The sequence below is a fragment of the Platichthys flesus genome, chromosome 3 (genome assembly GCF_949316205.1).
Source record: "Platichthys flesus chromosome 3, fPlaFle2.1, whole genome shotgun sequence".
Lineage (NCBI taxonomy): Eukaryota > Metazoa > Chordata > Actinopteri > Pleuronectiformes > Pleuronectidae > Platichthys > Platichthys flesus.
Genome location: NC_084947.1, coordinates 16,278,642 through 16,295,804, shown reverse-complemented (window position 1 = coordinate 16,295,804; position 17,163 = coordinate 16,278,642). Strand labels below are relative to the sequence as shown.

The following is a 17,163-nucleotide window of genomic DNA, read 5'->3' as shown; positions in this document are numbered from 1 at the left end:
ACAGCATCTTCACGGTGCATTTGTATTCCCAGAGGCTTTATTTTCAATGTATAGAGAAGGCAAGAGTTGTTGTTTACTGCAACATTAGACGCCATTGTGTTTCAGCTTCAGCCACACAACCGCTAACAAGGCTGCATTCTCAGCAGGGATGAAACTCACAACAGTTCATGTCAGCCGGGTGGAGGAGTTTTAACCACTCAGGTCATATGTCATCTCTACCTCAGGTCTCAACACTTTGTTAAAACAGTCACATAAATGTCGAAGGCTGTAGGAACTGAAAATGAAGCTAAAAAGTCAAAATACACGACGAAAACGGGTTTTCCTCGAAGTTGGTTTCTGTGTTTTAGGTCGTTCTTAGTCAGTTCTTAGTCAGTTGAGACTGACTCACGATTGGTCGAGCTCATGTATCAGCTGGACCACAATATCACTGCTCCATCTATATCTATCTTTCTTCAAATGCTTCGCTCTGGATAGTGGGAAGAAGTTGAGACGCTTCAACCATCTTTATATACACTCTACGGCTGAGACGTCTCATATATGTAGTGTTTCATTTTTTTGATGTTCTTTTTGTAGAGCTCCATCGATGTGCTGTGTTCTGCCTGCTGCAGCTGGGAGGAGAGATCTTTGACACAGACATGGTGATAGTGGACCGCACGCTCACCGATATCTGCTTTGACAACACCATTGTATTGTAAGTCACCGGCACTTAAACTTTAATAGTCACATAAAAACCTCACGTACCTCTTGACAGTGACTCTGACACCCTTTCACAGTTCTGAAGCCAGCCCGGGCTTTGAGCTGCGCCTCGAGCTGTACAGCTGCTGCTCGGAGGACGACTACTCAGCAGGAAGCACGCCGAGGAAGCTCGCCAGTAAACTGAGCTCCTCCCTGGGCCGGTCAGCGGGGAAGAAGCTCCGCGCTGCCATGGAGCCTGGGCCGTGCAGTCCTGTCAGCAACGGGGGGGCATCTCCCCTCCTGCTGCCAGTTCCCTCTGTACCGTGAGTTTGCTTGGACTTAATGGCGCGCTTTCATTTGATGCCAGATAGACTGAATGGAGCAATAACGGAGACGAATAATGGATATTCCTCTGAGACTGTTTTTCTCTGTAAACACGCATGCTCCACTGAACAATGAATTAATTTATGTCTCGCTCTTTCATGTGTTGACAGAGGCCCTAAGTACCACCTCTTGGCGCATACCACACTGTCACTGTCGCACGTCCAGGACAGCTTCCGCACGCACGACCTCACCATCTCCGGCAACGGTGAGTGGCAGCCTCCATCAATCTGTCTCCTGCTCATCATCTGCTTTTTTTTCTCTCTCTCTCTCTCTCTCTGCCAAACCAGCCATCTGTCTGATTCTTGTCCTTCTCTCACTCATCACTGTCTCCACGTTTCCTCTTTGCCTTCCAATAATTTCCTTACACCCAGCGAACAGTGCGTCTGCCCCTCCCCTCCCTTTCCCCCCCTTGTCCTCGCTCTCCGTCACCGTGCTATCCGACAGACAGCCATTGTCAAGGTCACAGTAATAAGAGGCTGCGCCAGTGAGGGGACTGTTGTGTAAAACTGTAATGATGTGGGCTAACAAGGGCCCGGACCCTCAGACAGGCCCCTAGTGTTTTATTCATTGGCCCTTCAGCCTGCTGTAAGGTTTCATTGCTGCACTTCATGACGCTCCCTGCAGCTACCACTCTTTTACACCCCTGTGCCTGGTTTTGGGTGTTAAAGGGGGCTCAGCGTGACGCGGGGATGAAGTGTGTGTGTGTCTGTGTGTCAAACCTGTCATTGTGCATGCTGTGTGTGAATTTGGAATGTCATGTCGGAATACAGTCCCCTTTAATTCAATCAAGCTACACCAAATTGTACCAAATCATAGAGATTGTTTTCATCAAGGGCCACAAATTATTCCCACCCTATTGATGAAAATGTCTAAAAATGTTAAAGAAAGTGAACAAATTTATAAATTTCCAGTATCCACCCCCTGTTCCGGATCTGCACCAAAATTGAATGGGTTTTTCCCTGATCTGGGGATTTTTTTGTGTAATGGTGCTAACACACAAATTCCAATAAACAAATAACTTCCTTGGCGGTAATCCCTTTGGGTCTTATACGGCCCTGTGCCTTATGTTGCTTATTAAAGGGGTTTGTGTGAAGTGTTAGCGTCTCGGCGTTGATGCATGTGATTATATATGTTATAAATCTGATAAGGGAATATTCATATTTTTTTAATGGTGTTGCTCATCCAGCCATCCATGCTTCTCTCCCTGCAGAGGAGTCTTCATACTGGGTGCCCCTCTACGGCAGCATGTGTTGCCGCCTTGCAGCCCAGCCTCGCTGTATGACCCAACAGGTGATGAGTGGATGTTTGAAAGTTAAGGTAAGTTCACAGCTATCTGCTGGTACTCTTCCCTCTCAGGGTTTCAGTAGCTTTTATCTTGTTAGAAGTCTTTTTTTCATAGTTTTCTTCCCCTCCACTCCCCTCCTCTGCCTCTCATGATACCATTTCTCATTGTGTTTCGTGTACTACCCACTAAATCAATCTTTTCTCTACCTTGCAGCAGTGCGGCGGTGACCCCCAGAGCTGGAGAAAGGTCTACGCTGTTCTGAAAGGAACAAGCCTCTTCTGCTACCACCGGCAAGAAGACGTGGAGGCAAATGTCGAACCAGCTTTCACCATCGCTATCAATAAGGTCAGGAAAGGAATCGCATGAAAACAGAGGAGCTATCCGAAATGTGGAAAAAGGTCTACGGAGATTGATCCTGCCTTGCAGAAAACATACAGCTTAGTATTTCTGGTAACACCTAAGGCATTCCAATCATAAGGCCTGTGGATTGCTGCCAGTTTGAATCTTAAGCCAACTGGTAGGGTCTGAGGGAAAAAAAGTAAATAAGAAATGAGTTTTTCCCTCAGTATCTTGGATCAAGATGCCCCCAAGCAAGGCACGTAGCTGTCAGTGTAGAAAACGATGGTTCGGTTGCAATGCTTTCTGGGTGTAGCTGTTAATATTGAGCAAGACAGGAGCAGGGATATCTGGAAAGAAAAGAGTTAAAGATTTCGAAACTAATCTTATCTTCTCAAGTGTCTGCACACACAATAAGACCCAACGGTCCAATAGTTCTCCCTATCCTTGTGTTTGTCCTTGCACCAGCCAGCCAGGTTCTCAATCATCTTCTTCCCAGTCTCTGTGTCCCTGATGCCTGTGGGGCGTCACATTCTTCCACAGTGACTCATTCAGTCTTTTGTAGCCTCCGACCCTGAGCGCACAGCTGACCCACAGCCAAGTCAGTCAGATCAGATCAGGTCCATCTGATCCTTTAGTTAGTCAGCTGTCTGAGGAGGTGTGAGGATGTAGGCGTGAGGGATAGATGAATGAAAGGAGCAACACTGCCCTCTAGTGGTCACACACAGTCACGTTTGGAGTAGAACGAGAAGCCGGGGAATTTCAGAGGTCTGCTCCTATTGTTAAGGTAATTGCTGCAGGCAAATGGTTTGGAAGAAGAGGACTAATTAGTGGCTTTTATTACTGAGGGCTTATTTTCAGTGGGACTTAACAATTACAACGGCCGTATTGATCATTCGCTCAAGCACATAATTCTGTTCCTGGCATTCATTACTGATTGTAGCCATTTTGTAGCAGATGATTTTATTCTTTGTTCGTGCTTTGTTTCAGGAGACCAGAATACGTGCGTCAGAGAAAGACCCCCACAGTAAAGTTCAGAATATCTGCATCAGCAACCAGTATGGAGGAGAGGAGGTCACACACACTCTGACAACTGACGGCCGCGAGGACACACACCGGTGGATGGAGGCCTTCTGGCAACATTTCTACGATATGAGTAAGCAGATGCATACAGCCACTCACATATGTCACATATGTCACAGAAGCTGCTTAAAAGACCAAAATCTCAAGGGCATAAAATATTGGTTATTCATTGACTTTGTATAAAGATGGACGACTTGATTACTCCCAAAAGTGAAGCTGAAACCTTTGTCCCAATTCAGGTCCGGCCCCCAAAGGGTGCAGCCTTTGCGGACTGCGTAGATTACTAAGGCCAAACTGAAATGAGACGGCATCATCTACAAGGCTTTTCGTGATTGAGTTTATTATCTCGTCAAACCCTTACTGCTGTGGTCTAGCAACAGAGCTGAAGTGTGACCATTCAAGAAAGTTTTAATGCACCAACATATGCACCATTAGCTGTTTGGTTGACAGGCATGGAAGACATGTCACCTGCCGATGCCATTACCTCTTTAAAATTCAGTTTGTCACTGAAGTGCAATGAATTGTGGGATAGTTTGGGCCGGGAATGATCAGCCCACTTGAGCCTTTGTTTCTCAGAGATTAAAGGACACATTGGAAGGAGCCGTCCAAATGGGAAAGCCTAGTTGCACTGCAGTGACACAATCAGTTATTCAAACGCAACCCTGAACTGAGACACAGATAAAGCAGCTTGATCACCGCCACGGTGGCTGGCTGCAGTATAGGTCATAATTAAAAACGTATTTATCAAAAATGGTTTCTGTCATTTTAAGTAGTTTGGTTTTAATAACTTATTTGATGTTATAAAATAGGGTGAAATGTCATGACTTGCAGCTGAGACTGAATCGCGATTGCTTGAAAGGTTGGGACCTCACTACCACAGCTCTATCCCCTGATATCTACTGCACAGACTCTATAACTCTTAAGATTTTTAGCTTAATTTCTGGACATGGGGAGTAAGCAGAGACACGTCGTCCATCTTAACAGTCTATTGTTTATTCTCTCTGCTGCTCGGTTTGTTGAAGCTTAATGCTGTTCTCCGTCACACAGGCCAGTGGAAGCAGTGCTGTGATGACTTAATGAAAATTGAACAGCCATCACCAAGGAAGCCGGCTCCTGTCACACCAAAACAGGGCTCTCTTTACCACGAAATGGGTAAGACCTCCACCTTCCTGATTAAGAAAACGCTTTTGGTCACTTTAAAGGACAAGTAAGAGGGAAGACAGGGAGAGAAAGCACTGTGCCTGCACTGCATGTGACTGTGTGTAGCTTTAATACCTCAAGTCCATGTGCATGAGAGATGCTCTCACAATGAAAAACTTTCCTCTCCGATATCTGGAACTCACACTCTGCTTTACTTCTCTGTTCTGTAGATAGAAGGGGTCTTATCTCTGACACACTGACTTACTTCTGTCTTCTGTTTCTCTTTTCCTCTCTGTTCTATTCATATTTCCTTGTGTGTCCCAAATCCATCACTCCTTGGCTTTGTGTTCCTTTGTCCTTCCTTTATTACTTCCTTATGTCCTCATACATTATTCACGATCAACTCCACATTCCCTACCAAATTTCCCCATTTTTTTGAATGGGTGAATTACATTTAACCTTGAATGAATCTTTATCCTGCCTCAACATTCATTTCCTTAATAAACACACATCAATCTCTGTCGTGACCATCGAACCACACAAACCGAACTCCACCTGTTGCACACCTCCTCTCCTCTCCACCCCTTCCCTTTCACCTGCCTCTTTGTTTTCCTAACTCGCCCGCCGCTGGCAGCCCCTCTTGCCACACCCTCCTGTGAGGGTCTCCTGCTGCAGGATAACGCTGTGTCTGCTGAGATTCGTGCTCTGCTCTCATCCTATTACAACGACAGGTGAAGTAACAGGAGTAGGGCTCTGTACAAATGAGTCTGTGCTAGATGCTGCACTCTGCAGAGGCTGGATTGCATTGACATCTGGATGGAGCGATGCAATTCAGGATTTATGTCATATTCAGCATCAGGTTCGACTTGATGATGGTTTGCAAATTCAGCAAAACATTACGAGATGGGATGTTTTTGTTCCATCATCATTAATTCAACAGCACTGAGACACACCTAGATGGGAAGTCCTAAGTTATTATCTCTATTAAAATGAGCGGGATCCGAATGTACAATATATAATTTGTAAATGTGTTTTTTTGTTTGCACTATTTTTGCAAGTGTGCAATGCATGACTAATACAAATGCACATTGAAGAAACTAAGCAATCGTTTTAACCACTACAGCAGTGTAATGATGAGCTTTCCTGCATCTCTCCTGCAGTTATTGAGACATCCGATGACCCCAGCAGCACTGTGTCAGACATCCTGGCTCGGAGACTGCAGGAGCTGGAGCTCCGCAGCCAGCTGGGCACCTCTAACCCCTGGATGTCTCTGTTTGAGGAGAACAACCCGAAAAGCGCTGGTCGCCCCCGTCCCTGTACTTCTCGCCTGTCTGGCCACAGTCCCTGCTCCCCTCGCCGTCTGCCCCGGAGGCCGATGAGCCCCGACCGCTGCCCCCAGCTTGGCCTGCTGTCCTCAGACGTGAGTTTGACCTCCGACAGCGACAGCCACTGCAGCACCAGTCCCTGCTCTCAACACCACGGCTGGCCCGAGCCCTCTTCAAACTTCTCTCTCATGTCAGCCTCCCCCTCCCGTCTGAGGCCGCGCACCCTGTCGCTGGATGCCAAGCTCAGCACCCTGCGAGGGAGGGGATTCGGAGGAGGAGGAGGCACCTTCCATTGCCCCTGCCAGCCTGCTCCTTCCTCCCTGCTCGCCGCTATACCCATCTCCGCGCGATCACCTCTGTCCCAGCGCAGCATGCAGACCACGCTCTCCTGCTCCAGCTCCACCTCCAGCAACAGCTCCACAAACAGCGAGAGCAGCCACAGCCCTGAGTCATCTGAGGGAGTCCCCTTCTCCAGGCCCTCCCCGGCTCGACGCAGCCTCAGGAACCTCAGGGCCAGACTTGATCCTCGCAACTGGCTCCAAAGTCAGGTGTGAACCTGGCAGACATTTAATGTTGACCTGAAGGCAATAGTACTCATTACATCACGGTTTAACAGGCTTAACATGTGAACCAACCTCAGGCTATCTGCTATGCCCAATGCACAGCCCTGAGTAGGATAAGCTGCCTCAAGCCTGCCTCCTGGTGGACGATAGCTCATGGAGGACCCTCCTGGGGCAAACTGGAACGTCTCCTCACACAAAAGACAATCACTTCAGGCGTCTCTTCGTCTTTACAGGGTTGCCAGAGTTTTGAAGTGGATCTGAAACTAAATGGGAGGTACTCTGCTTGCTTTGAGAAATCATGGATGTGCTAGTGATTAGTGTTCAAGACTTGCTCTGATTATCAGGCCACACTCGGCGCCTGCTCTCTAGAACTGGATAAGGTTGGTTTTGTCCTCAGCCGTCCCGGCCACTCAAACATTGTGTCAAGGTCATCTTCATAAATGCACTGGCAGCGTTTTGACTGGATGATTCTTATCTGTGTTTTATAAATAAAGGTTTGCGGTGTAAATGCTATGAAAGCCAGCGAGCATGTGGCGAGAGGAACATAATAATCAGTCCAGGGTTTCCACATGTAGACTGTGTCAGTGTGGAGGAGGGTTGGTGTTTGTTGCCTGTACTGTGATATCTACGTCAGTGTCATTTTCGAATCAGTCACACAGCAGATGATATTTGTGGTTCTCCTGAAATTACTATGCACCGTTTTTGTTTTTATTTTTGTTGCATGAGGATTACACTAAACAGTTCAAATGTTAAAACTACTTGAGATCATTTTCAACAATGATTCTGGTGAAAGCTCGACTTAATGCAAGTGCTCATACTAACTGTACTGGTTATAACTGTGATCTCTTCAGGGTAAAAAATCTGTGCTCTGCTTTTTTCCTTTTTCGAAACATGTATCTGCACATTGTTGACGGGATGAAATCAAAAAGCCATGCGTACATAGAAAAAAACCCCTCCAATTAACTGAAATTAACCAAAGCTTAAGTAGAATTGAAAACCCCAAGCCATACCTCCAGTTGTGCTACAATGCCTCACAACGGCATTGTAGTATTTTATTGAATCTTGACTCCTACTGATGAAAAATCCAATAAAATGTGAAACTCAGTTTGTTATTATGCCACACAGAAAGAAACTTGGAAACTATTTTGCATGGCTGAATTTAAGAAATTGTTCAGTGACAGTAAATTATGAAACTAAGACGGCACTCAGTATAGCACATACCTCCGCCAAGGCCTAACAGTCCCCTTAAATCCAATCCATCCGCACCGAATTGCACACACTCATAGATAATATAAACATTTCCAAATAGATCCATGTTATTCCCTGTTAAAAAGTGAAAATGTCCAAAAAGGCCCACTCAATTTGGAAGAAATTTAAAAAAAAAACCTTTGATGCACCACTATGCACAGATTTGCGCCAGAGTGTATTGGGTGCTCCCTCGGCCCGTTCCACGTCCTTCACCCAAGTTTCATTTCAGTAGTATTTGCATAACCCTGCTTACAGACAGCAATGAAAGCTTAACCTCCTTGGCGGAGGTGACAAAGTCAAGCTTTAGGTTATTATACAGTGGTAACAGCAAACCTAGAATGGTTTTCACTGCCAACAGTGTTTTTAAATATGCAAGTTTTTGCCATTAAATCAACTCACAGCAGTTGCCTCTAATAAGGAGAAAATAACCGGATCATGCCAGGGAGTCTCAGTCAGCGCAGTAAAGCCTCTCCCTCTTCTCTCTCTGTCATCTGCTGTGGACTTACTTTGGTAAAAGATTCCCTCTCGGGGATCAGAACTCTCAAAACCATTTTTACTAAGATTTTAAAAAGAAACATGCCTGTCAAATGCTTGGAAAGCAGCATTTGTTACTGTAAATTAATTTTATAAGTTAACAAATAAACCTCTCTTTTGTCTTTTTGTTATATTATTGAATTTTTGTTATAAATGCAGCTATATATTGATACCTGATTATCATGTTGTTAACGGATGATGTGCAGATCTTTTAACTGTTACAAATATAGATAACATTGAATGTTATATCCTTGCAAGAGTTGTTTTCCCTTGGTGGCAGACTCCGTGTTCTGCATGTACGCTGTCGGAGAAGGTGAACAGAAATTGAGAAATGTTGAAATCTCATCCTAAATAATATAACATTAATTATAATAAATGTTTTATCGACTCAAAATTGCCTTGTGTGTATTCTATCTGTCTTGTCCATGATCTGACTTTCAATATTATATTTCACGTTTTTGATACATGTAAAATAGCCAGAGGTAAAACTTAAAAGTTAATGTTCCAGATTAATATTTCACTACCTCCACCTCAGAGGTCCTTTCACCCCGGTCCTTATATGGGTTGATTTGTGGGGATTTGTTTGGTTTGGTAAATTTTGAGCAACATTAGACAAACCTATTATACTGGTTTCAACGAAATCTGTAGGGGTTAAGGAAGAAGCCATTAAATTTAGGTGCGGAACCATAATTATTTTTTCACTTTCTTCAACATTTACACTGTTTTCCAAGGAATTAATTCATAGATCCTGATGAACAAAGTCTGGCACATTTTGAGAACTGATAAGTATGTGAAATTTGCAGCTTGATTGATTTGAAGGGGACTGTTGGGCCTTGGCGTCGATGTGAAATCTAGGGTTCAAGTCTAGTCTCTTTGTCAGCAGGATAACAGAAAAACTATTGTTCTGATTCCCATGAAATTTTGTGAAGGAGTGGAGGATGATCAAAGAAAGAATCTATACCCTGGCAATGTTGGCGCCCTAGGCGAGATTTCAAATTGGCGCCCCCGCAACATACACACGCAAACTGTCATGCATCCCCAAGAAAGTTTGGACTGTATACAAATGCACACACAGGCAGACAAAACTGTAAGCTATAAAAAGCAATAAAAATATATAATAAAAACTATAAAAAGAGTCTGAAATCAGCTGTACTGATAGCATTTCATGTCCTGTCGACAAAAATAAACATTAATGATGTCCACAATCGGGTTGATTCTTACCTCAATATTGTTCTTTCTTCTCCTCCTCTACTTTGCAGTGCTTTCTGAATTGTGCACCTGATAATTTAATCTTTTTTTGATTCATCTTTGACTCTTACTGCAGTCTATCACCGCAGTGTGTAAGTCAGGGACACACTTGAGGCGGAAGCGCAAATTCTGTGCCGCCTGACTGTTCACACAGGGATCCATCCAGGAGGATGTTTTAGATGCTGGCTTGCCTGTCCACGGAGCCACGGGTGGTGACATCAGCAAATGTCCCTATTATGCTGCCTAAATGAGTAGGTTTTTATATTTCTCTTTGTATGCATCATACTGCTAGGAGGAAGTGTTGTGAGGTCGTTGTGATTAAGTTTTGTTTTTCTCTTTTTGTGTATCCACCGGCGTCGAGTGGATCGGCATATGCCGGTCAACTCGCCATGGCCGTACTCTGACACCCAGCGGGACAAGTTCTGTTTGAGACCTGGATCGCTGCTCAGGCTGGATTCGCTGCATCGTATCTGATGTGATCCCACCTCCTGCCTGTCATTTTGGTGCTGAGAGAGGGAGGACAAACATTGAGGTAAGGCGAATAAGGAGATTGAGACCATTTCATAGTTTAATATAAACATTCTTTAGGGGTCCAAGCTAATTTAATATTGCACATTGCTAAAGAGGGAAGCTGACAGGAAATATACTTGGTCTCATTGGAATATTAACACATCAACTCCATCCATCTCTCTTGCTATGCCTTGATGTGTTGTTTCTCTGCTTCCTTTGGAATATCCCTCCATTTTATGTCCCTTCAGAGTGTCTGGTCGTAGCTCAAAACCTTCTGGAGCTGTTTGCTGATATTTACGTGAAATTACTTTTTGATGCGACCCTACTTATAAACTGTAATGGCTTTACAGCTGACAATGATGCACCTATCTGCAATACACTGTTACACAAGTACAGTCATTTTTTTTTAATCCATTTTCACATTTCTTAATTCATACTTGGCCTCTAGAAAGTTGGTACATGTACACAAGTGATAGGAATCCGAAGCTGTTTTTCAAGACATAGCACACCTACACTTTGACAAGTGCATGTTTAATTAAAACTATTTCAGATAATTGAATTTCTACTGATGCATGTTGAAATGATTTAATTTTTTGCTTTGGGTTAAAAGCTATATGAGGATTAAGGTATAAACAGAGACAGTTTCTCTGTTTGAGAAGGAAATTCTCTTCTTCTAATATTAATGGTTTATCTACTTTCTTCTAATAGACCTGTAGTTTATCTACTTGACGGTTAGCTATGGACGAGGTAGGTCTTTTAACAGCTCATTTGTTTCGAATACACAAGTATCCACCATCGCTAAAACTGTGTACCCATCATCCATATCGTGTTGTGTAAGACTTTGAAGGAAGTTTTCTCCTGTTAGTGTTATGACCCTGGGTGTGTATATGTGATACTGTTCTGTTCCTCCTCCTAGAGTGTGAGCAGTCTTCTTTGATTGTGTGTGTGTGTGTGTGTGTGTGCCCGATTGATAGCAGGTTGGAACTGCTGATTGGCGTGAGCCGCCTGATGGCTGCTCCCGGATTGGCCAGTGAAAAGAGGAGCCTACTTGAAGCACTGACTGACTGCAGTCTTCCTCTTCACAAATTCTCCCACATCCAACTGGGACCAGTGTCTGGCTGAAGTATTGTTTTGTTGCGTAATATAGAACAATCCACCGTCTGAGTTTGTTGTAAATGTATGAAAGTAGAAAACTGTGTGAGGTAGCCCTGTATGAGGGAGAAGCCATTTTCTTTTACCCTTTTTTCTCCTGTGTTTCCTGGTTTAGGAGTGAGGTAAGCTTTTGTCTTTTTGTTACCATTTTTGGTTTGTAGCAGGAAGGTAGGGAGATAGATTTTTTTTTCTGTTTTTGTGTTGGCCTTCTCTCCCTCTGAAGTGAAAATAAAAAGCTACCCCGAAACACGTGGTGACACTGGCCTGCTTTGGAGTGGGAAGAATGGGGAGAAGCACCACATGTTATGTCTCTGTTTCCACTAGAACCAGGGGCGTAACAGTTAGTAAAACACTTTTTTGTCGCTTGAACTATATCAGTGGAATTAATTAAAATTTTCACCCTGACACAGTATGCTTGTTGCACACAGAGTACCAAAGGAGATGTGTTGATAGTAACGTTTAAACCAGGATGCTGTGCTATCAACGCATACTGCATGTGACTATGCAGTCTTCTTTCCTTAGCAAAGTAGCAGACTATGATCTTGTAAGGCGTCAGAAGACAAGGTTGTAAACTACTAGGTTATTCTCTAACAATAGGTTTCTAAAGCATGTTAAATCATCCAATATCTAAAATCCAAAATATAAAGTAACTTAAGTTAGGCTGTGAAATATATGAAAAAAAGTAGAAAATATTTTCTCTGAAACAGCATAGAATGAAACGGACACCTGCACGATAATTTGTTCATCTTCTTATTGTGCTTAGTTCCTCGTGGGAATTAGCAGGCGTTGTGGCTTAGCGGGTAGAGTGGTGGTTCTCCAACAAGATGGTCGGGCGTTCAAGCCCCCCTCTTTCCCATCTTCATGCCGGCAATATACTAAACTCTTAAAATTGGCTGGAATTCAATCACATTAATTGCTAAATATCATACACTATTTAAGTTAATTAAATAAAAAACAGAAAAAAAACAAAGAAAAAATTAATACAAAAGAAAACTTCTGGGCTTCTGCGCAGGATGTGCGCAGTTCGGTTCTGCGCAATAGACTTCTGCGCAGGAAGTGCGCGCAGTTGTTTTTTTTTCATTTAATTTAATGTAAATTAAATATAAAAAATAATTTAATTAAATTAATTTTATTTAATTTGAATAAACAGAATAAATATATATTTTTTTAATATATAGATATTTTTGTAAATTTGGAAATATTTGCACCATTATCCCCAGGAAGACGAGACAGTGTTGAATTCAGTTGTGCTTTTGAAAAGTGCTTGCAAATTGTTGGGTTTGAATAAAAATAGAACAAACTAAAAAGACTGAGTGAAATGTGATTGAATTGTGAAAGTAAAGTTATAAAGCTGGTTATACCGTAATGACTCAAACATCGTGGTTCCATTTGAAAAGATTCTCTGAATACAGTCGAGATGGTGAATTTCTCTTTTGAAATGTTAGGGACACAACAGTTGTTTCGCCCTAATCAAAATCCCCTGAGTTTGGACCCAGCTCTTGTCTCCAATGGTGTCCTGCTTCCACCCATGGCAGCGTAGTGGCGTGGGACTGGCTCATCCCTGTGGCCCAGTGAGCGCTTTTCTCCGCGCTGGTTCAGGGGTAAATGAAGCTGGTCTTCACAGGTGACGGACATACGCAAAGCTGTTGCCGCCAACCCCCCACAGGAGATGATGTGCTTGTGTGTGTGGCCGGTCGCGGCGCTTCCCGGTTCTTCCCGGCACCATGCAGCCGGTGCGAACAGCCCAAGTATTTAACATGGGCGAGGAAAGGAGGCGGACCGCTTTTCGCTGCGCTTAAAGCTCCGGTGAGTCCCGGGCTTAGAGGATGATGGTGTGACGTTACTGTATTGTTTTACATTGCATGTGTCACGTCATGATAAATCAGTCTCTTGTGCCGCCCTCTCGGCATTTTGCGCCCTAGGCAACCGCCTATGTCGCCTGTACCAGGAGCCGCCCCTGATCTATACGGTTTTAAAGCAGATCCACATAAACAGTCACAGCCAGGTTATTTTTTATCTTATTTTAAGATGACAAGGTAAGCCGTTAGCCTTGGCTGAGGTAGGTGCTGTCCTGGGGCCCTTATGGTTCCTTACTGTGAAACTTCCAACGATATAGGAAAATTAGACACTTATAACTCACCTATACCATGCAGTGTTCACAAGTTAATATCTGCACATAAATCTAGTAATCGTCTCTCTTCTGTATCACAGTGAACACATTCCCCTGCAGGGCAAGATATTTCCATCAGATCGGAGATATACTTGTAATACTCTGCACCTGGAGCATAATATGGATCATATTCTGTCCATTTCTATTCTGCCTCTCTTCCTTCCTCCAGTAAGAAATCCCACAGGAGCTCGACTCTTCTGTGAACAAGATAAAGTTCCATATTGAAGCTGCAGCAGTCCATGTTGTGGAGGCATGAAGACAGGCAGGTAGAACAGAGGCTTTATTGTCAATGTTTCAATAGCAAAGCCGCAGTTAGTGGATAATACAAAGCACTCTTACAAACATAGGAGGTAGTCGATGCTGAGCCTTCACTGAGCATTAGAGTATGCATAGAGAAACACTATGGCCATATTGACTGTTTCAAATGTCTCAGCTGCAAACCCAAATCTCCCTGCTTTCTGTTTGCAGTGCAGAGTTCTATCAGTGTTGTGCTATTGTAACTAAGCATTTGCTTAGAGTATTAAAAAAAAAATCATACATCATCATATTCAGATCAACATATACATAATCATCAGTATATAACACAATCACACAAATAGATACTTTATATAATATGTTAAATATGATGCTTAGTTATTGACTTATGTAACCCAATGGGGGTATTTTACTAAAAGTTTGGCAATTATATGAATTCTGTTGGATTACATAAGTAAATGAATGTTACAGTTACAGACAAATGAGGGGTGCCTCCCCCTCCTCACCTCACTCTAGCATATTTACACACGTTTTTGTTTGTGCATTTAAACGCTTGGTCCAGCTCCGTGATCATCCCCTCTACATTAACAGACACTCCGTGGGTTGCACGCCCGCAGCGCCACCCCAGCCAGGGTTCTCCAGGCGAACGTGGAGAACTTCGCAGGGCACGTCCCAGCTCGGCTGATATACGAGGTCGCAAGCCGGTGGAGCCGCTTTGCTCCGAAGGTATTGTAGTGTCCAGGGAGGACTTGGTCAACCTGGTTAATGACATTTCCAGTTCTCAGACAAATGGTGAACAGAACATGACCTCATGTGATGTGAAACAGTATTCCTTTCCTCAGTATTCTAAGTGTGCGTGGTGCATAAGGATGATTTACATACAGCTGAAAAACTAATGATAGCAAATGTTTAGATTTACAAGGTTATTATTCTCTACAACATACATTTTCCAGAAAAGCACAGTTGCTGGTAAACTGTCAGACAACTTTATTGCAAAAGGTGGTGCACAAGAGTCACCTTAGCACATAAAATGTATAAAGATACTCCTGGTCAACAGCATAATTTCAGGACCATAAAACTTGTGAATCTCAATTAATGACCCGAGACAGTGTTTTTGTGTGTGTGTGTGTGTTTCAGTGTTACCTGTTCGCTGTCCACCAGCCCCACCAAACGCTCGCAGCTACTGATGTAATCACTGACTCGGCTGTAGGGCAGCCAGTCAATCATGGCGCCGTCGTACACCACGTCTCCGCTGAAGAGCAACTTGTTGTCTCGGTCGTGGAGGCAGATGCTGCCCCGAGAGTGACCGGGCATGTGGAGCACTGTCAGCTGCCGGTCGCCCAGGTTGATGACATCACCTGCAGACAGGAGAGGGGGAGAGTCTGGATCCTGTCTTCAGATTCATTCACACATACCAAAATATAACTTTCACCTTTGCACCACATCACATGCATATCATTAACGGATTAAATCCTTATGTTCTTCATTATTTATCTGATTCAAACCAGGGTTACATGTGCATTTGTGTTTTCATCATAATCATGTGCAGCATCTTGGACATTCTGTATATAACAGTGTTTTGGTCCAGACCGGATGAAAGCCACAGAGAAGCCAACGACGTATTTTAACTGCACTGCAGCAGTGGCTCTGACACAGCAGAACAAGTTGGTGTATAGAGCGGCGGTGCAGGCATTACACTGTGTAAGAATATAAAAAGGCTAAAAGGTAAAGTTTCAGTCCAGAAGCGGAGAAAAGCTCAGCCGATAGCACATGCAGCATCCTTTATGCTGCCTGAAATTAATACAAACACCTATATCTTCAGGAGATTGATTAGGTGTATCTGCTAATAACATGGTGTGATGGGTAAAACAGTGCTGTGAGGATGTTCATATTCTAGTCTATGGGACGTTTTCCATTAGTGCGTGGCCAGTCTTTGCATTCTTCTCTTCTTCCTCTCTTTGATGTAACAGAATCTGAACCACGGCTTAAAATAGAACTGCTCTGCAAGGAAAAATAACAAAGGCATAAAAAAGCTGCCAAAAAATCTGAGTCGCACATTGTCTCGCATTCAATGATTGGAAATTTGCTTAGGATGCTCAACTCTTGACATAACCTCTCTGCACTTATATATTTTATTGTAATAAAACATTTAAACCTTAATAAGTAGCACCTATATTCACCGGAAATCTGATCAAATATACCCAATAATAGCCTACACCATCTGTCCATCTCTACCTCTATATGTGTGTGTGTGTATATATGTGTGTGTGTGTGTGTTAGTGTGTGTGTTAGTCATTTCTGGTCTTCTGCCAAATTTATTGTGCAGTAAGAGCCTCCTGTGGGGATGGAGAGGATTCAGAGTGGAACATAATGTGCATGCTGTGCAAACTACAGCAAGCCGCGGCCATTAACTCTTCTATAATGCTCATCACCTGACTGATGCATTCAGACCTGGCCCTCGATCACAGCGCCCCCCTCCATCCCTAAGTCACACCTGCGGAGGAGGCCTCTCCTCCGCTGTACCTACCCTCCTGCAGGATGTGAGTGGGCTGCACCGCCTTCACTTTGTAGTGCCTCGCCCTCCATCCGGGAGACGGAGCCTCGGCGATCTCCCGGTCGCTGAGCCAGGTGACCGTCTCGAAGTTGTCGCCGTTAGCCAGGGCATCGACCTCGGCGCTGTGGACGCCCACCTGTTGGAACTGATGCAGCCCGCCCGAGTGGTCGAAGTGGGCGTGGGTGGCGATGGCCAGCAGCGGGTTCTTCTTCTGCGGGTCCTTGCCGAGCAGCCCCATGGCGTCGATGTACTCCGGCAAGCTCCTCAAGCCCAGACCGGTGTCGACGACCACGTCCTGGTGCGAGCCGCGCAGCAGCCAGATGTTGGCGCGGTTCTCCGACTGGAAGAACCGCTCCTGGATCCAGAAGAGTCCGTCTCCGAGCGACTTGTGAGCGTACCAGTCGGTCGCAGCCATCCCACCTCCTGCGCGTGTGGCGGTCAGCCGGTGAGGATGAACGGGGCTGTCAGATGAACCTGCACACAGCGGGGATTAGCCTCCTGAGCTAACGGTGCTATGTTTTCATTCAAGGCTGAATTGATGGTGTCCGCCGGCACGCCCTTGTGAAAGGAGAGCGCGACGATTGGGCGACCTGGCGGGAGACGTCATCATAAACCGCGCTACTATTTGGCGTAAAAGACACCACGCCTCTGTGTCGTCACGCGCGGGGCGGGGTCGTTTAAAGGCACACTTCCACACGCGC

General features: G+C 44.5%; 2 protein-coding genes across 3 annotated transcripts in view; one reads left to right on the top strand and one right to left on the bottom strand.

Annotated features, from left to right (window-relative positions):
* Positions 1-8,961, top strand: part of rtkna (rhotekin a) — a 61,630-nt gene extending 52,669 nt beyond the window's left edge. The window contains exons 4-11 of one of the 2 annotated variants that reach the window (XM_062384667.1): positions 574-691; positions 774-998; positions 1,170-1,264; positions 2,270-2,376; positions 2,558-2,689; positions 3,671-3,836; positions 4,811-4,915; positions 6,064-8,961. In XM_062384667.1, the coding sequence (XP_062240651.1) occupies positions 574-691; positions 774-998; positions 1,170-1,264; positions 2,270-2,376; positions 2,558-2,689; positions 3,671-3,836; positions 4,811-4,915; positions 6,064-6,782 (1,667 nt within the window). In that variant the 3' untranslated portion in view covers positions 6,783-8,961. Of the gene's footprint in view, positions 1-573; positions 692-773; positions 999-1,169; positions 1,265-2,269; positions 2,377-2,557; positions 2,690-3,670; positions 3,837-4,810; positions 4,916-5,537; positions 5,639-6,063 lie in introns of those variants that run through there. The other variant, XM_062384668.1, reaches the window with a different exon arrangement.
* Positions 8,962-13,918: 4,957 nt separating this feature from the next.
* Positions 13,919-17,082, bottom strand: mblac2 (metallo-beta-lactamase domain containing 2). Its single transcript, XM_062382210.1, has 3 exons — positions 16,436-17,082; positions 15,052-15,266; positions 13,919-14,666 (listed from the first exon to the last, which is right to left on the bottom strand). The coding sequence occupies exons 1-3, from the start codon at positions 16,875-16,877 to the stop codon at positions 14,493-14,495; spliced, it is 831 nt and encodes a 276-aa protein (XP_062238194.1). The 5' UTR covers positions 16,878-17,082; the 3' UTR covers positions 13,919-14,492.
* Positions 17,083-17,163: the final 81 nt, after the last annotated feature.